Source organism: Rhinolophus ferrumequinum, chromosome 24, assembly GCF_004115265.2.
Source record: "Rhinolophus ferrumequinum isolate MPI-CBG mRhiFer1 chromosome 24, mRhiFer1_v1.p, whole genome shotgun sequence".
Classification (NCBI taxonomy): Eukaryota; Metazoa; Chordata; class Mammalia; order Chiroptera; family Rhinolophidae; genus Rhinolophus; species Rhinolophus ferrumequinum.
Window position 1 is genome coordinate 25,402,241 of NC_046307.1, and position 23,740 is coordinate 25,425,980.

At 48.8% G+C, this 23,740-nt stretch overlaps 1 protein-coding gene across 1 annotated transcript in view; it reads left to right on the forward strand.

Annotated features, from left to right (window-relative positions):
• GALNT10 (polypeptide N-acetylgalactosaminyltransferase 10) overlaps positions 1-18,644 on the forward strand; it is a 178,605-nt gene extending 159,961 nt beyond the window's left edge. Inside the window, exons 8-12 of the mRNA XM_033096272.1 lie at positions 5,343-5,450; positions 10,198-10,419; positions 12,472-12,588; positions 13,833-13,982; positions 14,510-18,644. Coding sequence (XP_032952163.1) covers positions 5,343-5,450; positions 10,198-10,419; positions 12,472-12,588; positions 13,833-13,982; positions 14,510-14,668 — 756 coding nt within the window. The 3' untranslated portion in view covers positions 14,669-18,644. The remainder of the gene's footprint in view (positions 1-5,342; positions 5,451-10,197; positions 10,420-12,471; positions 12,589-13,832; positions 13,983-14,509) is intronic.
• Positions 18,645-23,740: the final 5,096 nt, after the last annotated feature.

Consider the following 23,740-nt stretch of genomic DNA (forward strand, 5'->3'; position numbering starts at 1 on the left):
GTAACCATTATGAACATCCAAAACTAGCATGAATAAAGTCCTTTCATGCTGGTAAGACCTCCCAAGACAGTATCTTGTTGTCCAAAACAAACTAATGTATGCAAAATGATAGAAACTTCTAGATGACATGGATCTAACGCCATTCCCTTTCTGAGGGGAACTGTGTGGCATGCATATGTGCAGGGTCCACCACCAGTAGTGACAGCTGCCGTGTGTCCAGGTAACACCAGGTAGCACAGTCCTCTGTGCTTCGGAATGACCTCATTTCAGCTTCATCAGAACCCTAGGAAATAGGTACAGTAATTCATCCCATTTTGCAGGTGAGGAAACTGAGGCTTTCAGACTCACAAAATTTGCCTAGGAGCTTGGATTAGACCTAGTTCCATCTAATTCCAGAACCGAGCTCGTAACTGCTACCCTATGTTCATCCTAAGCACATAGAAGATGTGGAATAATCAGTGCCAATTACTGTCATATTATTTCCCCAAAGTGCAATTGAATAGGGTTGAACTCCAGGCGTTCCTCAGCTGACATACCAACAGCAGAAGATGTGGCTGGCTGCCGTCTTCTCCCCGGGCAGCCGTGGGCATGTAGGATGACCGTCCCATTCCTGGTTGGTTTCCAGGCAGCCATTTTCTTGACACAAAGCTGTTTCGCCCCAGCCCGTGCCCGCCCACGTTTTCCTCCTCGGGACCGGCCCTTCTTCCACTCTCTCTCCGGGTCCCATTGTGTTTTCCTGATGTACATCACCACTCGTCTCTTTCCTCCTCAGTTTAGGAGATAAGAGCAAGTAATTGTCTTTTATAGACACTGTAATGAAGCCTGTCATCACACAAAAGAAGGTTGCTAATAAAATAAATCAAAGCAGCAATGAAAATGAATGGGAGCAAGCTTTTACAATTAGACTTGTACTTGTCTGGTGGCATGGTGCTTCCCGTGAGAAGATTGTCTTGCGGCGGGGAGGGCACCAAGAAGCGAGCTGACAGGATACGTGAAAACTCCTTATGGTGGAACAAGGCTCCCATAGCAGGCGGGATGGGGTGGGCGCTGGGAAGAGGGAGGCAAGAAAGCTGGAAGCAGAGAGGGGCTTCAAAAATGTCATCTCAGTAGCCTGTGTCTGTCCCCATTCCAATATCATGGGGACCTGGCCAAACATGACTCTGGCTCCTGCCAGCACTGTGGCTCCCCCTTCTCTGCCTCCAGCTGGACTCTTCTGCTGGTGTGTTCCCTGGAAGAAAGGAGAACACCCTTGGGCTGGCCCCCAGCAGTGCCCCATGGCTTCGTCCTGCCCCACTTGATTTTGTCATTCTCCTGGTAAGTTACAGGCCCTTCCACCGAGTCAGTTAGAAAAACTACCTCCTCTCTCTGAGCCTCAGTTTCTGCATTTGGGAAATTGGGCTGTAGGATAAAAAACGTGATGGTATTGGGCCAAAGGGCAAACACTGTATAATTTCAAGGTGGTGGCATCTCTCATCCTTTTGCAAGTAGAAATGACAAACATCAATCAGGGTTGCTATGACCAGGCATCAAGCTAAAGGCTTTTCACAGGTTGTCTCCTGCCACCTCAGCAGCTTGCAAGGTAGCAGTGACTGTCATCCCCAGGTCGCAGATGAGAACAGGGCGGCTCCCCAGGTGAATGCCTTGCATGAGGTCACACAGCTGCACGAGGTGGCGTTGGGACTGGAGAGCGGTGTGTGCTCATCACCCCTGTGCCACAGTTGTTGTGAGTCTTGAGTGGCTGCTGCCTCAGCTATGAAGGAGGTGTAGGAGGGCCCTAAAGGTACACAGGTAGGGAACCTGGGATCCAGGACTCGCCAGCCCAGGGCAAGTCATGACACCATTCTGTGCCTTCAGCTTTGATCACGTCCCTGGAAGGAGAGCCCCCTCCAGACTTGGGATCCTGCCCGATAACCAGTGACCACCATGGGAGGTGCTGACTGCTGTGTAAGATGCATTCTGGGTGGCAGGGGGAGTTGTGAAGAGGGCTGCGCCAGCACTGGGCCTTTCTCAGGCTGCTCAGGTGCTGCCAAAGGACTCAGGAGCTGGCAACAGCTTTAGCAGAGCAGGTGTCTGTCTCTCTGAAGGCAGTTCACATTCTGAGTCAGCCGTCAGTGAATCATGTGCAGGGCAGGGAAGCCGTGGAGTAAACCCATCGTCCAACGCCAGGACTCCCCTGGGCTCCAGACATCCCAGGAACATGAGAGCATTTGGGATACTTCGAAGCTCTCAGCAGATCAAGGTCACCCTGGTCCCTCAGGAAACTTCAGGCTGATGGCCATCATGGTCAGGACCAAAGACACCTGGGGTCGCAGCAAAGAGAAGGATTTGGAAATTGATCATCTGTCTGCATTAAGGAAGGTTCCTTGCCAGGCAGAGCTGGAGACGCAGCCTCGTTAGCTAATGTGAGTTTAATATGGACTCGAAAGAGCTGGGCGCCAACCTAGCCCACTGCCTGAGAGACATTCAAAAATAGAGCGGGGTAAGGTGTCCCCAACCTGCTCAGCACTGCTCCACCTCCCAGAAAGCAGGGGCAGCCCAACGGCGTCCTGGGCAATGCCCGCCAGACAAAAGCATCACTTCCACATCAATCACTTTGTATAAAAGAAGAGTTATTGTTATGGGATCCTGGCGCCTGATCAATATCTCCTGCTTTGAAAATAAACTTCTTGGCTTGGCCTTGACATTAATCTACCATCAGGAGCCCATTATCTTGAGACCAATGTTCTGTTCTATTGACTTGCTCGATTTTTTTTTTCCTCCCCCAAGATCAGAATATAATTGCATTTCTCCAGGCAGCACTTCCACTAATTGCAGCCCCATACGTGCATATCCCCTTGCGGGAAGCTCGGGACAGAGTACAATGGGGTGGGATGGAAAGAGTGGCTGGCAGGAGATCCTGGAGGATTGAGGACCCCCAGGTGCATGAAGTGGCCCTTCTAGAGCCCCCGCATTAATCAAGACATTAAACAAATCCCCAATATCTCACTGAGGAGTTCAAGCTGAAAAAGGCTCTTTTGCACAGAATTGGCTTTGTAGATGTTTCCACTCCTACTCCGCATTCCACAAATGAGGACACATGGTAACAAGATTAATAATAATTTCCTGAATCCAGCTCTGTCCCGCCATCCCCATAGCCCCCACAAGCCGTGACCCAAACCATGAACCACAAGCCAGAGCCACGACTGCCTCATATCTATCTGCAAGCGTCGCCCAGGCCTTGCGTCTCCCAAGCCTGCACCCAACTGGCCATTCTGCACTCCACAGGCAGAGTCATCTTTGCAAAATAAAAATTAGATTATATTGTCTCCCTCACTAAAGACTTTCGGTGAAGATTTCCCCTGTTGAGACCCTTACGATTGTCCCTGCTCACCTCTCTGACTTCCCCTCCCATCACTTCTTCTTCTGCTCCAGGCCTCTGGCTTGCTTTGTTTAGTGATTCTGCCAAGACTGGCCCTACCCCAGGGCCTTTGCACTAGCTCTTCTCCCCACCTGTTCTCTCACCCCTCAGATCTGTATGTTACTTTTACCTTCTCATCAAGTCTCACCTCAAATACTCCCTTACTGAGGCTTTCCCTGACAGGTCTGGGTGACATTGCAGCCCACACATCCATACAGAGTCTATCCAGTGACCTCACTTTGGCTTTCTTATAGCACTCACCACCATCTGAAACTGGCTCCCCGTATTAGTGTATCTACTGCCACAGGAAAAAAATTACCCCAAAATATAGCATCTTCAAACAGTAATAAACAGTTATCATCTCCAAGTTTGTGTGGGTCAGGATTTGGGAGGGACTTAGCAGGATAGTTATGCCTGAATCTGTCATGAGCTTGAAGTCAGAGTATCAGCCAGGCCTGCAGTCATCCGAAGGCTTGACTGGGGCTGGAGGATCTGCTTCTAAGATGGCTTGTTCACATGGCTGGCAAGTTAGCACTATTAGCAGCCGGCCTCAGCTCCTCACCACCTGGACCTCTCCACAGGGTTGCTTGAGTGTCCTCACAACATGGCAGCTGGCTGCCCCAAAGCAAGTGATCCCAGGGAGTAAGGTGGAAGCCTTATCATTTCTGCAGTATCCTATTGGGTACACAGGTCAGTCCTCATGGGACTCATATGGGAGGGAACTGCATAAGGGAGCAAATACCAGGAGGCGAGGATCATTGGGGGGCCATCTCGGAGGTTAGTCACCACACTCCCCCCTCCATGAGTGCAGGGGCTTTGGCTTATTCACCACTATATCTGCCCAGCACAATGTTTGGCATGTAGCAGATACTCCCCAAATATTAGTCAAATATAGGAATCAATCATTGTGGCATGTAACACTGCTGTGACTGTGTGCCAAGTCTTGTGCTAAGCCCTGTACGTCCCCAGGGCTGCCTCATTTAATCCTCCTTTACAGATGAGGAAACTGAGCCTCAGAGATGTAAAGCACCTTGATCAAAGTCACAAAGCTGGTAAGTGGATGAGGCAGGATTTGAACCCAGGACTGCTGAGGAGAGTCTTTTTAGGCTGGGCCCCTCGGTGGGTGTGAGTCAGCATTGTTTGTATTTAATAAGAATTCCCAAATTGCTGTCCGCCCAGTGCAAAGTCAAACTCAGGAGCTCTTTGTGTTGCTAGATAAGGAGGGAAACACAAGGAGCAACATAGCATCCCTCACTGCAGTGATGCCCAGCTGCATGGTTTAGCCAGCCAGACTGCAGGAAAGTCAGCGCAGGGGGCCTGCCGCCTCTGCTCAGGGGGGCCCAGCAGGAGGCTTACGGATCCAGGAGGAGACACCAGAATGTAGTGCCACGGTCAGTAAATACACAGAGCCCGTGTTCCGTGTCATCCCCTCTCCTACCTGTGGCAGACATCACTAAGCGATCGCCTAGTCTTCCCCAGGGAGCCCCCAGGGCCGCCGTAGAGTGCTTCTCAACACAGCACTCCAAGCATCCTCAGTGGCTTAGAGCTCAGACTCTGTTTAGAGCCCAGAATTTAAATCTGGGTTTACGTTCTGGTTCCACCACTTCCTAGCCCTGTGACGTTAGACTAGCTTCCTAGCTTCTCTGAGCCTCATTTCCTTCATCTATAAAGTGGAGCTCTGTCACTACTTACTTTATAGGTGTTCTGACGAGGCTTAAATGCAGTTGTGCATGTGAGGCGCATAGCGTAGTGTTTGGCGAGGAGTAAGCACTCGCTGCTGTCAGCTGTTTTTGCTGCTGCTGGTATTACTATGCTTCCCTCCATCCCTAGTTCTGGGAACGGGGCTTTAGTAGACAATACAAGCTTATGCTTTCAATAGATGCACCAAGGCGGGGATAGCCAGTTGGGGGCAGAAATATCATCCCTCTCCCTTCTCCCCCTGCAGGTGTGGATGTGTGGAGGCCGCATGGAGGACATCCCCTGCTCCCGGGTGGGCCATATCTACAGGAAGTATGTACCGTACAAGGTCCCTGCTGGAGTCAGCCTGGCCCGGGTAAGCTGCTGTCTTCCCTGGGGGGGAAGGGGTTGACCTACACCCATCAGCAGAGCAGAGGCACCCTGAGGCATCCGGGACCCCAGGCCAAGTGATCCCTAGGTGTGAGGATGTGCCCCCCCCCCACCACCACCACTCTTCAGGTGAAATCCAATGTAAAAGAACTTACTGAAAGCCCTGCTTACCCACTTATTAGCTGTGTGACTTTGGGAGGGTTGCTTCACTCCTCTGAGACTGTGTTTCACCTTTGTTTAAAGGAAGCTAATTTTTTCCAACTCCTAGCGTTGCCAGAGAATTAAGGAGTTTCCCAAAGTGCGACAGACAAGATGATTTGAGGTGGTAGAGAGAGGAACATTTTTATTTATGTATGTTTAAATTAATGTGGATTAGAAATTGATGTGTATTCATATAGCAAATTTAGGATTTCACAGACAGTGTTACTTATGATAAAGCTAAAGCAGGTGCAAAGTTAGACATGGGGTGATTTAAAGAAACATGTTAGATAAATATTAATACAGGTGGGTGTGTTTGGGAAAGCCTGAGACAGGGTACTTAAAAGCTCCTGGCACAGGGGCAGTTAATAAATGTCAATGTCTTTCTCTTCTCCCCGCCTTTATTACCAAAAATTCTGTGTGTCAAACTATTTCATGCCTTCAAATGGTTTGTATTCATTATTGCTTGAATTAAATTGACCACTAAGCTACAAATGGAAATCTGTTAGAGGTTTGGGGTTTTGGAGGGTTTTTTTTTGTATTATTGATATTTTATGCAACTTTAATAATAAATTTTAAAATATTAAGTGTCTTGAGAAAGAAAAATAAATCAAGTTGACCACAAAGAAAACCGAAGAGGTGGGAGTATCCCCAGAGGGTAAAGAGCGCTGCAGGGAGGTTTGGGGGAAGCTGGAAAGATCACAGGCACATCTTTGCTCCTGGGGACATCCCACCCCCCTCGTCACCCCGCGGAGACCCCTCCCGACAGAGCCCCCCACTTGTCAGCCTGTTTGACATCAGTCCACATAGCCTCCTCTGCCCAGGACTCTGCGTTCCCCGCACCCCCTGACAGTCGACAACGTGCAGGATTGTAGACCTGGCGTCCTGGAAGAGCCCCTGCCCTGCGATTTACAAGAAGACTGAGAGGCTCTAAGAGGCAGCGGGTCTCCCCGGGCTCCATCCCAGGATGGGGAGCTGTTTCCGGAGGCTTCAGGCAGGCTACGGGGCTCTGGGACCAGCGTTGAGGGAAAAGAGAGCCGGCAGTGCCCTCTAGTGACCGAAGATGGCAACGACAGCCCACCCGCCATCTGGAGTTTGGACAGCTCTATCTGATTGATGTGTGGTGTGGGTACTAGATAGATTCAGCGGGAGACGCGGGAATCACGATTCACCTGAAATACTATTGGCAGTCCCAGAGAAGGTGCCCGTCAGGGAAACAGCGCAAAGTTGCTCAGTAAGCCAAGACTGAAATTCTTTCAGCTACTAGCAACAGTGGGACCTTGGGGACACCTCTGACTCCCAAACCATCCAGAGCTGTCGTTTATAAGATCAGCCTGGGAAAGAGGCACTACCGCCTTCCGTTTATGGAACCAGAGATGAATTCAATGGGTAATAGCTAACTGTCGTAACACATACCTTCCGTGAGCTAGGCATCTTGCAGAGCAACTTACGTACTCATCTCAACTTAACTCGCACTTATTTTTCATCCCCATTCTAGAGATGAGAAAAGTGAAACATAGACACATTAGTTGCCTAGAGTCAGAATTCAAGCTCACATAGGGTTGACCGGTGCCTGGGGTACAGCATTTGTCCCTTAAATAGTGACTGCTATTAGTAGCAGTATTCGTGTCAGCACCAATATTAGCAAGACTGGGAAGTTTATGTCACTGTCTTGTCTGCATTTAAACATTTTAACTTCTTTTTCACCCGTCTGTACTGAAAAACCCATCAGCCTCCTGGGCCTTTAAGCCAGTTAAAAATTGGAGTGGCACCCTACATAGGGTTTGCAGGATCACAGAGATGTCTGACTCAAGCTCCTCTGACTTTTGATCATAGTATCTAACTACCCTCATCTAGTTGCAGATCATATTTTAAACGTTTTCTCCGTGTTTTAACAATCAGCTCCCCCTAGAGCATTATCTTCTAGAACATCATTTTGATGGCTTCGAGGAGAGGTATTCTCACAGCCCTAAGAGGGCACGGTAAAGAGGGAGACCAAAGTCATACCAAGGTTGTGCTGACTCCAGAAGGACACACAGCCAGACAGCAGCGAAGTAGCAGTGCAGGAAGGAGCTTGCCTGCCTCCAGAATAAGCAGCCCGTCTTAACTGGTTCACTAAATTTGCTAAACTCCTTGCCTCTGCTTTTGGGAAAGGGGTCTTAGTGAAGGCAGTAACAGAAAACCACTCAAACTTGGTGAAACACAACTGGAGCCTTAGCCCAAGGATCCAGGTAAATCTCTATAGTCCAATCGCAAGAAGAGCAGCGGCTCTCCAACAGGACAGCCCCCCGGAACAAGGGAGGTGTGAGGACGAGGGATAAGAAGAGCCCACAGCCCACTAAACTCCCAGAGTCCTTTTGCTAACAAGGGGAACTGAGGTGTAATAGAAATAAATGTAAAGTCCTTGACTTTGGTCCAGTCACTGGTACAAAAGTTCAAGGTCTGGGAGAAATGGCTTATTAAGCTGTGTCTGGAAAATGCCATATTCATTACAATAGTAATTTAAATATCAACTAAACTTAAAATAGTATATGACTGGATCCTTTAAGAATATCACTGCTGAATTTTGGTACCTTTCCTTGGTCAGACTGGCCACCCTTGCCTGTTGCGGGAGAGGAAACTATGGCAGTTCCTCGTGATCCCTGTGGCTCGAGCGAATTGGGCAGTGAGAAAGGAGCGTGTTCAGGTGTGCAGGCTCTGTGGGCCTTCAGCTTCCTCGAGGCACGGTTTTAAATTAAACCCATCATTTGCCGTGCAGGGGGCTGAGGGAATAACAATGTTCCTGAACTATTTTCTAACCCACTGTCCACCCCTTTAGCACTCAGGAAGAATGGGGCAACGGCCAGGAAATGCCGTGGTTTTCTAGTGCCACACTCAGAGCCAACAAAATTGAGGAGTTAGTGGATTTTGTCTTTGGTATCTGGGCCTCCTCCTGTTGGCTTCCTTTCTCCTCACTCAAGAGTCGGCAAACTGTTTTTATGTAGCCTGTGAGCTAAAGATGTTTTTTTATATTTTAAAATAGTGGGGGGAGGAGTGTAAAACAACAAAAGAATATTTTGTGACATGAAAATTAAATTTCAGTGTCCATAAAGTTTTATTGGAACACAGCCACACGCATCTGTTGACATAGCGTCTAGGGCTGCTTTATAGCTACATCATCAGAACTGAGACCATCTGGTGGTCCCACAGCCTAAAATATTTACTGCCTGGCCCTTTACAGAAGACATTGGCCAACCCCTGCTTAACTGTCTGTTTCTAGAGCGGTCATTTACACTGAGGTGTGAATGACTGATAACAGCCTGAAGTGCTGACTCCCTCTTACCTTTTGGAAGCACATTTGGGCACATTTGGGCTGCAGTGGGGGCAGGGGGAGGGGGGAGACTTTATGATAGAGAAAAGGCTTGGAAATTCAAATATGGGAGGTGAGGAGAAGCTCTCTGGCAACAGCCAGGGGTCAGAGGGAGACATTTTGGAGCAGGGAACTTCCCCTGAACCCTGAAGCTGTGTTCTTCCGGAGCCAGCTGTCAGAGGTTCTCAGCAGGTGGTGTGCACATTGCAGATGGAATGGGGAATGTTCATCACAGTTGCAAAGGAGAATTCACGTTTCCTCTGTCTCCAGGTCTCACACACAGCATGTTCCTCACCTGTCACTCCCCCTTGCCAATAATGTGGTTGTCATTTTTTTATTAATTATCCTTGTGCTTCATGATAAAAGTAGCAGCAGCTATCCCACCTCAAATTATGGAAAATTGCAGCTGCTGACGGACTTTTACCTTTGGGTTGCAAATTTTAATTTTTTACCACGCAGCTTGGTCAGCACTCTTAGTTCAAAATGACAGAAACCCAACTCAATTTGTATTAAGCAGAAAGGAAAATTTCTGACTTCTGTAAATGGGAAGTCCTGAGGTGGTTTGGCTTCAGGCATGGCTGGATCCAAGCGCTAAAAGGAGAAATGTGTTCCTCGATCTTGCCCTCAGCTCTGCTTCATCCTGGGTTAACTTCAACCTTGGGCAGGCTTTCCATGTGGCCCAGCTGCTCTGGCTGGCATCTTATCCATCAGACTTACCCAGCAGTCCGAGCAGAAACACAGCAATTCCTCCCCATAGTTCCTGCAAAAATTCCAGGGCTAATGCCTGTTGATTCTGATTGACTTGGCTTAGGTCACATGCTCACTGCTGACCAATCCCTATGTCCAGGGCTGACTGTATTCCCATCAGCCAGGCTGGGTCATGGGCTGCACGAGATGAGAGTGAGGCACAGGTGGGTCCTGAAAGGAAAACTGGTGGAGGGCTATCACTAGAAAAAGAAGGGAAGGAAGGTGGGCAGGCAAAACAACAACAGTCTAATATTCAACTATAAGTTGAAGAGTCTTTAAAACATGCATAAATAATAGACACATGGAAGGCTTAATAAGAACATGGTGCAGCTAGAGTCATTGATACAATGTCAAATAGGAAAGATGGACCCTTTGCACCCCACCCTCTGGCCTCAGCCCCTCAGAGAATCTGACCTCGCACCTGCCTGTCGCCCTCCAGAACCTGAAACGAGTGGCAGAAGTATGGATGGACGAGTACGCCGAGCACATCTACCAGCGCCGGCCAGAGTACCGCCACCTCTCCGCTGGGGACGTAGCTGCCCAGAAAAAGTTCCGCAGCTCCCTTAACTGCAAGAGTTTCAAGTGGTTTATGACCGAGATCGCCTGGGATCTGCCCAAATTCTATCCGCCCGTGGAGCCCCCGGCCGCAGCTTGGGGAGAGGTGAGTCTGGAGGGCAGGGCCAACTATATAATCGGGACGCGAAATTCTGTGCATGTGGGGCCATCGCAGACGCTCTAAGCAAACACGGCAGAAATGTTCGTATATCATGTATCGGCCCTGCTCACAGGCGTGCTCCATTGTCCCATCAGGTTTCACTTACAGGTTCAAAAATGAAATTACTGAAAATTGTAAGATAGCGATAGCAGAGCTTTAAACTAAGCACAGGCCCTTCCGAGCACAGGGCCGTGCGACTGCCCACGTCACACAGTCACGAAGCGGGTCCTGCTGGAGGAGGTGGTCTTATGGGGGGTGGGGGGGAGCGCTCCATCACCGACCCTGGTTCCTGGACCTCGGAGCTGAGGGGACCCACTCACTTATACATGGATCTATTGGGGCTGGGGGAGAGCGTGCATAAGAGCTGGAGCTCCTTCCGTTGCAGGTGACAGAGTTGCGATTTAAGGTGAAAAAGGGGGACTTATTGATTCTTATAGGAACCTTGGATAGCTGTGGCTTCACACACGCCTGGATCCAGGGTCTCAAATTATGTCAGTCTTTTTCTCCTGCTTAACTTTGCTTCCTCTTGTGTTGGTCTCATGCTGAAGGTAGCAAGACGGCTTCCAGAAGCTTCAGGCTGGCAACCCCCCAGCTTGGCCAACCCAGCAGAAAGTATACATCTTTCCCATTAGACCCAGCAAAGGGCTAGGAATCGGATCTTACTCTTGGATCCTCACCAATCACTGTGGTGGTTGGAGGAATACAAATCCAGGGCAGGATGGGCATTCTGACTGGCCAGTGGGTGGGTGAAGAGCAGGAACCCAGGAAAATCAGGGTTCTGCCTGAGGAAGGAAGTGTGCTGGGCCAGCAGAAACAGCAGGTGTGACTTTTTCAAATTCACACAGTGAGTTAGAGGGACCTTCCTAAATAAGCTGTCTAGCTACCCCACTCAACACCAACACGAGTATTCCAGAGGAGGTGTTGTAGTGACTCTTCTCATTGAAGCTCTTCATTTCTTTGCCAGCTTATTGGTTTTCTCCCCTGCACTAGTTCAAGTCCTCTGAAAAACAGACACCAAGGAGGGATGAGACATGCAAGGGACTTACTGGGAAATGCCTGAGAGAAAAAATGAGAAGGGAGCTGTGGGACAGTCTGCCCCATGGGAGACGGGAGGAAAGAGGGCTGGGGTAACAGGAGGCCCAAGCCACAGGGAGGTTCTACGGAAGTTTGGCCAGGTTAATGAACAGTCTTCAAGCCAGACCTCCTGGCAATCATCCAGCATCTCCCAGGAATGGGCCTGCCCTAGGCTCCCTGCTGCCCTCAGTTGGTGGCTGGAAGCCGCCGTGGGAAGCATGTCCTCTACTTGGCAACAATGGTGGGTTCGGAACATAGCAGCTGGGCAGTCGGGCTCCCTGCAACAAGACATCGAGGGGCACGTTGTCACAGCTGTCACCCCCTACCCCTCAGACAAAATGGAATGTGACACATAGCACAGTGGCGGCCCATAGTAGGTGCACTAACCACACAGCATCCTAGGCCTTCCCACTCCCACCAGTGTGTGTGTTCTTCCCACTGCACCACGCCCGTCTCATGAGACTACTGTTGTTCTTTGGATCCTGCCACCTCTTGCCACTCACCTGCCCCACTAGCAGAGTCCAAGACCCTACAGCAAAGACATCACGTCCTTTTCTAGGGTGGTTTTCAAGGTGTGGTCTCTGGATCACCTAGAATGGGGGTAAAATTGGATTCCTGGGCCTCTTGGTCAAATTGTCCGGGAATGGGGCCAGGGAGTCCTCCTTTTAACTCCCCTCCCCTCCAGGCCCCCACCATACCCTGAGACTGCGTGCTCTAAGACAAGCAGGGTTTAGAGGAGCTCCTCTCTGTGGACGGAGTATTCCTTTACTGAGGACACAAGGCACTGCCACTGGCCAGGGCAGGCTGTGTTAGGAAGTCCAGAGCTCAGCCCATCTGATGTCTCCGCCTTGGTTCCCTCCCCCAGCCCTGCAGGGTCCCCAGGAGGTGTCTCAGTTGCCTCACTAGTCACTCTTTCCCATCCAGATTCGCAATGTGGGCACAGGACTGTGTGCAGACACAAAGCACGGGGCCTTGGGCTCCCCACTGAGGCTGGAGAGCTGCGTCCGGGGCCGCGGGGAGGCGGCGTGGAACAACATGCAGGTAAGGACCACTCCTGGGGGCTGGCAGCCAGGTTCTCTGTACCATCTGTGGCAGCCTAGACGTGCTCAGGGCTGAGAGGGAGAGGCCATGGGTCAACACTGAGTGACACAAGTCAGCCCAGGGGACGAGTTATAAAAGCTTCCTGAACCCCTTCAAAAGAGGAATTCTTCCCGTCGCAGTGAAACCATCATCCTGGACTGGTGGTTACCAACGATGTACACACAGCTCAAATGGCCTTCACCAAAAAGAGAGAGTCACTGGCTCACGTCACTGAACAGTTTAGGTGATGTCACTGGGATCACTCCAAGGGTTGCAACTCTGCTCCCGCGTCTGTTGGTTTCATTTATAACCGGGCTCTTCCCATGTGGTGGCAGATGTGACACTGGCAGCAAAGGCTTCCAGCCCTGCAGTGGGAAGGTATGTCCCTTCCCACAGTTCTGGAAAAGCCCTGGGGCTCTCACATGTTGGCTTTCCTGAGCCAATTACGGCGGGGATGCAATACCGTCCTCATATTAATCAGGCCTGGGTCAATGGTCACTTCTGGAGCCTGGGCTATGGCCAGCTCCACCTGTTGGTTCCCCAAGGGATCCTTCCCCAAGCATCCTTCAGATGCTATCAGAAGATTGAGGAGAGCCAGCCAGCCTTGCCGGAAAAGCCGCCGCTCTCAGGAATTTGCATTTAACTTTGCATGATCCCGTCCTCCAAGCAGTTCACCCTAAGGTTACATTACATGGCATCCGCTGACTCTTGGTTGGAGGATACATTGTTATCGTCTCCTCACCCTGGTTTTCTGGCATTTTGCAAGTGTACACTGATAAAAGCCTATAATGTGGGTCCGCTGCAAAAACAGAGCTCGAAAGGGATGCCCACATCCTCGCTGAGAGTGGACGGCACGCCTCTCTGACAGTGCCTGCCCCTCCCTCGGAAACGCTTGCCGCTGTCCCTCATCCTTCCTTGATGACAGTGCTCGTTAGCTAGTGGCTCTGCTTGACTAATTCTTCTGAATTCTCCAAGGCCATGAGATGATGTCTAGGGTTTGTTTCAAAATAACGTGGGGGTAAAGTTGTGGGGGTAAAGTTGTAACGACTCACCAGGAGTTTGTCTTGGGGAAGCTGGGCGTGGGGAACCAATGTGATCTAGATACTTTTTCTCTGGACCTCTGTGTTTAAAATGTTTCATAATTACAAGAAAAGAGCAAGTGTCCAGGCTTTGCCATCCCTATCGTGCTGTCGCTGTGTGTACAGGTGTTCACCTTCACCTGGAGAGAGGACATCCGGCCTGGAGACCCCCAGCACACCAAGAAGTCCTGCTTTGACGCCGTGTCCCACACCAGCCCCGTCACCCTCTATGACTGCCACAGCATGAAGGGCAACCAGCTGTGGAAGTACCGCCATGTAAGGCAGGCTTTGTGGGGGGTAACGGGCCAACCTGCTTGATTCCCAGAAAGAAATAAAGAGAGAGAGAGAGAGAGAGAGAGAGAGAGAGAGTGCCGTGTAGTGCCCACTCCTCCTCCCAGCAGAACCCACTCACGCATGCACGTGTTCCACAAACCTACCACGCCCGACTTTGCACACATCCAAGAGAAGCCAGAAATCCACATTTTTATGTGAAATTTCTGGAATCTTCAATGTTGGTAACTGAGTCCATTAAAAAAAAGAAAAGAAAAAGAAGAAAACATGAGAACCAATGAACTTTGACTGGAGACAGGCAGTGATTAGGGCCCAGGCCCGGAGGTGGCATGCTGCACTTCTGCCCACATCCCAGTAGGTATGACTCGGGCACACGGCAACGCCAGCTGCAAGGGGGCAGGGCAGTGTGTCACTGTGTGCTCAGGAGACAGGTGTGCCTCGTTGCTGTTTCGGCTGCCGCTGTGTGCTCACATCCCCAGCGCTGCCCAGCTGACCATCTCTGTGTTTTGCAGGACAAGAGCTTGTACCACCCCATTAGTGGCAGTTGCATGGACTGCAGTGTCACGGAGCACAGGATCTTCATGAACACCTGCAACCCCTCCTCTGCCACCCAGCAGTGGCTGTTTGAACACACCAACTCAACAGTGTTGGAAAAATTCAATAGAAACTGAGCGCACACATCCCCTCGGCAAGCCTGGGGGGTCCTCCCTGGCACTCACTGCAGCCTTCCTCTCCCAAGGGAGACAGGGCTTCCGTGGGCACCACAACGTAAAGGTGCTGGCCAGCTGGTTCGGGGTGAAGGGGCTCTTACAGCTGGTGCAGGGTGTCTGTCTGCTCCTGGACGCCCTGACGTGTGGCGGTCGCATGGAGTGCAGACCCCACAAGAGGCCCCCACGAGAACGCAGCCTGCTTTAACCCCGGATGGCATTGTGGAAATCCAGGAGGGCCTTTTCAACTTTGTCACCATGTTCCCTTGAGCATTATGTGGGAGAAATGCCAGGGCAGCCCTAGGCCACCCAAAACTGAGTCCTGCAAGGTCATCCTGCCTTCTGATGGCTCGTACATGATGGTCGTTTAGAAAGAGAGGCAAATTTTGCCTGTTAGGGGCAACTCTTAGCACCATTGCCACCCAACTGCAGAAGGAGAGACGGAAGTCTCCCGGGGCCGCTGGTTTCAGCCTGTTAGTGTTTGCCTGTCGTGGGGGTAACTGCAGTTACTGTCCAGCTCCTGTTCTCTGTCACAGCCCAGGCGATGCAGTCACAGGCCATACCTGGGGCCCTCAGAGAGTTCAGTACTGAACACTGGCCAACTGCCAGGCCTGGGGTCAGAAGCTGCACCCTCAGATGTTCCTTTGCAGCTGTGGACATATAGGGTGTCCCCCCTTGCTCTCTGGGTACTTGAAATGCCCATTTTAGGGCCCTCCCAGCACAAGGACAACCCAGCCGCCAGCTTTTCAGGACTGTGTTTCAGATGGCCTTGGGCCTGTGGAAAAAGGCTTGGTAGACGTTCTCCAAACTAGAAATTCTGGCTGCATTTTCCTATCAGTGCTTCCATTCTCTCTCTCTCTCTCTCTCTCTCTCTCTCTCTCTCTCTCTCTCTCTCTCCTCTCTCTTTCTCTCTCTCTCTCTCTCTCTCTCTCTCTCTCTCTCTCTCTCTCTCTCTCTATCTCCTGGCTCAAGAGAGGAACAGGTATGAAGTGCTCACCTCACACAGTCCGGAGGCCTCCCGGGGGGACCCTGGCCAAGATGCCCAGCCTCCAACCTCATCGTGGCTCCTGTTCTCCTATATATATAGAACTCTAGAACTTCTAAAGAACTCTGTGATTGGATCACAAACTGGAATGCTACGTAGGATCCAGGTATACTGGCATCCAATATGGATTTCTAGACTGTTGTGATTAAAGGAGCCCCCCGAGTGTAATACAATCAAGATAGCCCCCAGCCTAGAGACAGTCTGAAATCCCAGGTTAGTGGTGTTGGGGCGCTGTGTCCATCAGCTTCTAAGAGAGGCCTTGGTAGGACATGGTCCTCAATGCAGACCTAAAGCCCTGCCACCTCCCACCACCAGCACAGCTGCAGTGGAAAAAAGAACCCAATATCCCAGGACCAGGTGCATAACCCAGCTCCATGCCAGTCCTGCCTGTTTACCTTTTGCTTTGTTAATTACGTGTCAGACTCCCAGAGGGCTCCCAAACTAATAGGAAGCATTTCTGTAACCAGCCTGCCACCCACTGATTCAGAAATGGAAATTGCATTCTACAATCTATCGCTTCCACCAGCTAGCCGAGGAAATCCTTGAAATCCGTATGCCAATTAGAGTTGGGTCTCTCGATTGTGTCATTTACCAATTAAATAACAGACATAAATCTGGGAGCAGAGCCACGAATTTGCTTGTGAGATGCTGGCTGATCTCAAGGCCATCAGTGATCTGGGGGTGAGAAACACTCGCAGCCACAACCACCCCAATTAAGCGTGCAGCTGGCAAAGCATCACTTCTCCTGCCCTCGCACAAGCCCTGCTCTGGCCGCCTGTCTGCAGGAGAGGTTGCCCTGTGCTTGCAAAGCTTGCTTTGAGCCCTAGTATCTTTTGCAAATGAGTGTTACATCTTCAGAAGTGGCCCTTGGACAGGAAGGACTCAAAAGCTAAGGCCCTTCCAGAATCTAGGATAACAGCAAGTGCTGCAATTCAGAGAGTCGAGTTAGGATTCATCATCAGAGAGCAATGCAACATCATTAAAATAAAAACTGTGCCTTTTAAAAAAGAAAAAAAATGCAAATGTACAGCAAATCCCTAAACTTGAACCATTTCCTAGTGCCTTTGCTAGACAAACATAAAGGGGCAGGGTTGGGGGGAGAGGAACATTTTTGGTGGTGTATGCAGTTCCTACTGGATGAGTGTGTGTTTATTCATGTCTAATTTCAGGCAGGAGCCGTTGGGCCTAGAGCAGGTTCTGAGGCAGAGGAGCCTCCCGAGGGCAGAGACCAGATGTTGTCCTAGTCAGTGTGAGTGACACTCCAGATTAAAAGGGCAGCTGGACAGCTCGTTTAGTCTGTGGCCTAGAAGAGGGCCCTGGTTGGAAGCCGTGCTTGCAGTCCCCCAGCCCAGCCCCAGACAGTGCAGAGCACTGGCTGGATTTCCAAACGGTCCCACTCCAAATGGGTGACAGTGTCCTCGGCACAACCAGGGCTCACGTGGAAAGCAGGAGCAACAGCAAACGTCCTCAGCCTTCCCCTCTCCTGTCCTTTGGGTCTCGTATTGAGTCTGGTTTTACACCTTCAACAAGGGATGAGCACTACAACATTTGTCATTGCTAAACCCGCGTCTGTAGGTGCTGGCTGTTGACACAGTATGTAATAGGGGATGGAAGGAGACAAGGTCATTGCTTAGCTGACCAACTGGTTGATTGCAAATACTCGCCACGCATTGTTTTGGCCTCATTTATGAAATCCAGCTGTGTCAAGGATTCAGGTTCCTACTCACACTCCCAGCTGATGCCCCGATAACACGGCCAGGAGCCTGTGGAGAGGCTGTCAGCCAGGTAAGGGATGAGAATGTGAACCCCTCTTCCTCTAAAGCCTTTATTCTGAGCATGAGGTCGCAAAAAAAGAAGAAAAAAAAGAGTGGCTACAAAGTAGGACCGTGTGGCCCACCAGCGGCCTGTCCAGAGGGGGACTCCAGAAACATTTCAGAATGGAAAGAGCGAGCATCTCTGTTGTGTAGTACAAGACCTTTGGTGGTGGCTAAAAATGCAGGCACGAGCTTGAAAAGCCATCCCATCTTATGCCTGCAGTTGGAGCTCTCAACTTGTAAAACAGTCCAGGAGCTGTCGATTTCCCCCTGTAGGAGGACACAGTTTAGAGGCTGAAGGGGATTCATCTGTTGAAGAGATCTGATGTTTCTCCAGGGAAGAAAACAGTTCTTACTGAAGATGGGGCATATGGATTCCCAAAGTCCACATTATATTCACGTTTCAAACCTCCTACCTGTTGATTTCTTTTTTTTCTCCTTAACAAATAGGTGATGTCCTTGAAAATGGCTCCATACTTGTTTCCCTGCATCTCCGTGTCCTAGTTTCTGGAGTCTCAGAAGAGTGGCAAAGCACTTTACAGTAGTAACTGAGAAACCTGGAGTTCTGGCTTCAGTGATCCCCAGTTTTTACAGATGGGGTGATCTTTTTTAATTCCTAGGAGGCGATGATTTTTTAATGGTTTCTGATTTCTAAATGTGGGAGAGGGGCACAGAGTACAGTCCTGTTCTGGAATTCTCTTCTCCTTTCAACTGATGCTCTTTGTGAAAATCCAAGTAATATTTTAGTTCAAACTTGAGCCAAGGCCCACTGCCACCTCTGGGATGGGTACTGGACCTACATTCCAAGTGACAAGGTCCTCTTAACATGCACTCCCAAAATGGCTTCGATTCAGCCATGCCAGGTAACAGGGTCGAGCTCCTGTTCTGTTTGGGTTTGAAGACCTGGGGTCCCAAGATTACAGGGGCCTCCTTGAGAAGTCAGACAGGGATTCCATAGAGAAAGCTCAAGACTGCCAACCTCTCTTCTCCTGCCTAAAAACGTGAGCCTTTGTGAAGAAGTGACTTATATGTACAATTGTGATTGTGATTGTGGTTGAGTAAACCTCCAGACTTTCTCTAACGTGGTCTCTGGTTTATTCCTGGGCATGCGCCATTCTCCTTCTCCATTCTATCATTCCCCACATATTCATTGAGCAATTTCTCAGTACCCAGGCCCTCTGCTGGGTACTGAACAAATTCCCAACAGCCATCGTGGGGAAAAAGGCAGACCTAAAGCAACTAACCAGGCTGAGGTCAGATGTGAATAGTTATGAAAGATATAAAACGAGATATTTTAGACACCGGGGAAGGTGGTCAGGGAATACCTGTCTGCGAGAGCGGAAAAACCAGTGTGAACCAAGAGGCAATATGGGTGAGAGAGTTCCAGGCAAAGGGAACAGCTGGTGCAAAGGCCCTGAGGCGGGGAGGGGCTCCTATGTTGGAGGCACAGAAAGAGGTGAGCTCACAGAGTTAGGCAGGGTGGCTCCCAAAGGGGTTTACAGACCGCACCCCAGTAGTGGAGGATTTCAGGAGGGTTGTGACTATATGAAATAAACTTAGTTCATTTTGATGCTCACCCATTAGCCACAAGTCCCTACTTACCAAAACATTTTGATGCGTTTGAGTATTAGATTTGTGTCAAGCCTTGTGGTGGCCCGGCTCTGCAACCGACTCAGTGAGATCTTGCGCACATCCTGACCCCTATCTAGGCCTCAGTTTCCCACAGTAAAATGAGGAGGTTTGGATGATGCTTGGTCCTATGGTTGAGCCTTGGTGTGAGGCTGCGGGTGACTATGAGCAGAAGTTACCCACTGGTGCTGTCATGCAGGGCCCACCAGAGGGCGCTGTGGACCACGGATTGGAGAAGGCTAATTTGCAGAAAGCGGGGAGTCTTCACTGGTCACTGGCAGGTTTCAGCCCTGGGAGGGGCGATATTTTCTTTTGTAACTTGTATTGTTTTGGTTTGGTTTGGTTTTGAAAAATCTTTTATAAAAAGATAAGATAAATTTGAATAAAATAACTCTAAAAATTGTAATGGTTTCTTTAAAAAGGTTAAACTCTTTTACTAGGGGAAAAAAAGAAGAGGGAAAAACATTCCAGGTGTTGGGGGCCACGTGCGAAGACGCTGTGGAGGGACCTGACAGATGTGAAGGTCAGTGAGGCTGGAGCGGAGTGGGAGAGAAAGCAGAGACAAGAAGCAGGAGGCAGGCAGACGCCAGACGCTGTAGGGCCATGTCAAGGAGTCCCTGATACCTGTTTTAAAAGCAGTGAAAACCATTAGAAGGTTTTATGCTGGGCAGAGTGGGAGATTCATGTGCCCTTGGCTGATGTCTGGAACTGGCAATGACTTGCTCAAGGAGCTGGGCACAGAGTAGGCCCCCAAGGCCTCCAGAAGGAGAAACAAATGCAAGGCAGCTGGCCCTACCTGCCTCCTCCGCGTCACTGCCCACTGGGAGGAAAGGGCCGTCCTCCCTGGAGACGGGAAGATTACATTTCTCAGCCATGTAGCTGCTCTTCCTCCCAAACCCACAGTGAGAGGAGAAGCCAACGTATCTGCCGTGCTTGGCAGGACCGAGTGGGAGCTCTGGTGGTGGCTGCACTTCCTCAGAGACAGATTTAGAGTACTTGGCAGTTTGCTCCAAGTTTTGAATTCTCTTTCTCTGTATCTCCTTGGGATGGGGGCTTTGAGGCTCCTCCTAAGGGCTCGTTAAGTATTTGATGAATGGACAAACGTAGTTTGAATAATACAGTTTCGATTATGCTTTAGGCCTTTTCTCCCTGTTCTCACCGCCCACAGACGTTCTTCTGATAGAGAGTGCTCTTGAGAAAGTCCCTTCCTTTCCCTACGCCTCAGATTCTCCATATGACAGTGGAGAAGGGGAACAAGTTAGATAATGGTCAGCTGGACTCTTATATTAGGTTGGTGCAAAAGTAATTGGAGTTTTTGCAATTTGTAACCTTTTATACCGCAATTACTTTTGCACCAACTTAATAGTTCTCTAAATCTTGCATCTAGTATTTCACAATGGCCCTGATCTTGTTAAGGATTTCTTTTCCAAGTTCAGCGAGGGGATGAGAGTGGGACCCCTTTCAGGTTCTGTTGGTGTCTCCCACCCCAGGGCTTCTGGGCTTTTGCTGAAGTGGGTCCAGGATTCAATATCCAAAGCTTCCTTCCTGCAGCTGCTCAGAGCTCTGCCAACCTCTGGCCTCAGGCAGCTGCCTCCTGTTTTATTCCCCCTCAAGGCCTGGGCTGTCTGGCTTGGCCATCCCTGGGCTCCATGATGGAGTTCTTACCCTGAAGTCTGACTAGATTCAGGGCTGGTAGGATGATGGCCCTTGATGCACTCCCATTCATACACACAATGCCAGAGAAACAAAAGACCACTCAGTGAACCCTCGGAAAAAGCAGGTTTCTTAGCAACTTTACAGTCTTTGTTCATGAGCTACTTTGAACTGCAGTAGCGTCTGATCTCCTGCCAGCTCCTGCCTGGGGATGGAGAGAAGGGGGTGGCAGGTCTGCCTTTGTTGGAGCTGAGAGCTGAGCTCCTCCGACATTGCTATTTACTATAGATCATTAATTCGTTAACACTCAACTCAGGGCCAACAGCACGAGGACTGATGGCGGCCTGAAACTTACCTGACACATAGTATATGTTCTCCATCAGCCACATCTTAGCGCTCAGGAACACGACACAGCACCTCGGCACTGAACTTGGGGGCCATTTTAAATCAGAACCACCAACAAAAAGCACAAAAATGTGAACAATTTTGGCACTAAATAGACCACAAAAAGGACACTTGTTTACAGCATAAGAGCTGAATTGACCTCAGTTGGGAACATGAATGTTGGGTGACTCAAATTTTTTGCCCTTCTGCACATGCACATGTCCACAAGTGACCTCAAAGATGCCACCAGTGTTGGTTTTGAGGTCACAAATACATTTTAGAGAGTAGGCACAGGCACAAATACAAAATCGGTGACTAATGAGAATCTGTTAAGTAATTGTTATTATTTTATTCTTCCTCCTCCACTTGACTTCTGGAGAACAAGGCTCTTTCTCTATTGTCCACCATTTTATCCCCAGCTCTTAGCAGAACTGATTTGGACCTCAGAAATCGCTGAGCTGCTGATGAGCCAACCACCAACCTCTGGAATTTCAGTTTTGTGAAATTTATGAATAATCCTTATTCCTTATGTCACCATTAGCTACATACTTAGTTAAGGCCAAAGTGAAACAGCTTTCCAGGGCTGACTTTTCCTTACTAAACTTGCAAGACTGATTATAAATCAAAAGTTGTTCATTTTTTCACGGACATTAGCATTTTCCAATGACCCAAATAATTATGTGCAGTATCCTACTATCTGCTGAATTATTCCATAGCAGACATTTGCTTGGTGATCTAGCATTTTAAAAAAAGGAGAAGTATAGGGGCTAAGTGATCTTTTGCTTTCCGATGACAGTGTTTACGCAGACCCCTACTTTCATACATAATTGGTTTCTGAAAATGTGACTAATGTTGAAAGTGCAAAAGTCAAACAACAAATTTATCTTGACAACAGGGCACATCTCTTCCTAGGGAATGAAAAATGGTATAACGTTTCCAATTACAACTGCATATTTGCCACAGTCTTTGATGATCTATTTCCTGCCTTTCCTACTATATCTTCAAGTTGATTGTTTTCCTTCACTAATCAAAAAACGGGCATAAGAACATGGAGTTGGAGGCTCAAGATTCATCCCTTTCAACACATCTAACAATTTCTCTTTACATCAATTATAAAGAGCTAAGGATACACATACTCCCTTTATTGAATATAATTCACCCATTTAAAGTGTATGCTGTTCTTATTATATTCACAGGTTGTGCAACTCTCACCGCTTCCTAATTCCAGAACATTTTTGTTGCCCCTAAAAGCGACCCTGTACCCATAAGCAGTCACTCTCTACCCCAACCCCTTCACCCCTTCGCCCCCGCCACCCAGTCCCTCAGCTGCTGGTAACTGCTCATCTGTCTCTATGGATTTGCCTTTTCTGGACATTTCACATAAATGGAATCTTACAATATGCGACCTTTGTGTCTGGCTTTCACTTAGCATATGCTTTTCAAGATTCATCCATATTGTAGCATGTATCAGTACTTCATTCCTTTTCATTGCAGAATAATATTCCATTGTCTGACTATACCACATTTTGTTTATCCATTCATCGTTTTTCCACCTTTTGGCTATTATGAATAATGTTGTGATGAGCATCCATGTACAAGTTTTTAGGTGGATGTTTGTTTTCATTTCTCTTGGGTAGATACCTAAGAGTGGAATTGCTGGGTCATGTGGTAACTCTGTATGTAACACTTTGAGAAACTGCTCAACTGTTTTCCAAAGTGGCTGCACCATTTTTGCGTTCCTACCAGCACTATGCGGTTTCCGTTTCCCCACATCCTTGCCTATGCTTGCTAGTCTCTGTCTTACTGAGTATATATAGCCATCCTAGGAATGAAGTAATATCTCACTGTGCTGTTGATTTGCATTTCCCTAATGATTAGTGGTACGCAGCATCTTTTCATGTGCTTGTTGCACATTTGTGGAAAAAATGTCTATCAAACTCTTTGTCCACTTTTTAATTGGCTTATGTCTTTTTATTATTGAATTATAAGATTTCCTTATATATTCTGAATACAAGTCCCTTATCAGATATGATTTGCAAACATTTTCTCCCATTCTGTAGATTGTCTTTTCACTTAATTGATAGGTACAGACTTCTTACTACTACTATTGGTATTTCCATTTATTCGTTAATACAACTTTATAAGGTTAAGATGCAATAAAATAATCAAGCACCTTCCCAATCTTGGCTGTGCAGATGGATGTGGAGACTGCCTGTGTGGAAACTGAACAACTGGCAGATAAACAGGACCATCCTGCCATATTGCGATAGGATGTCTTCTTCCCTAACATGCAGAAATCTAAACAGTGGGAAGTTTAGGGTGTCAGCGTATAATGGATGAAATAACTACCACTTAGTGAGCACTTACTTTGTGCAAGACAACTGTGCTAAGTACTTTACATGATCACATTGGATACTCATCAGAGGCCTATAAGAGAAGTACTATTGTCCCATTTTACAGATGAAGAAAACTGAGGTTCATACAGTTAAGAAAGCTGTGAATGATCCTATA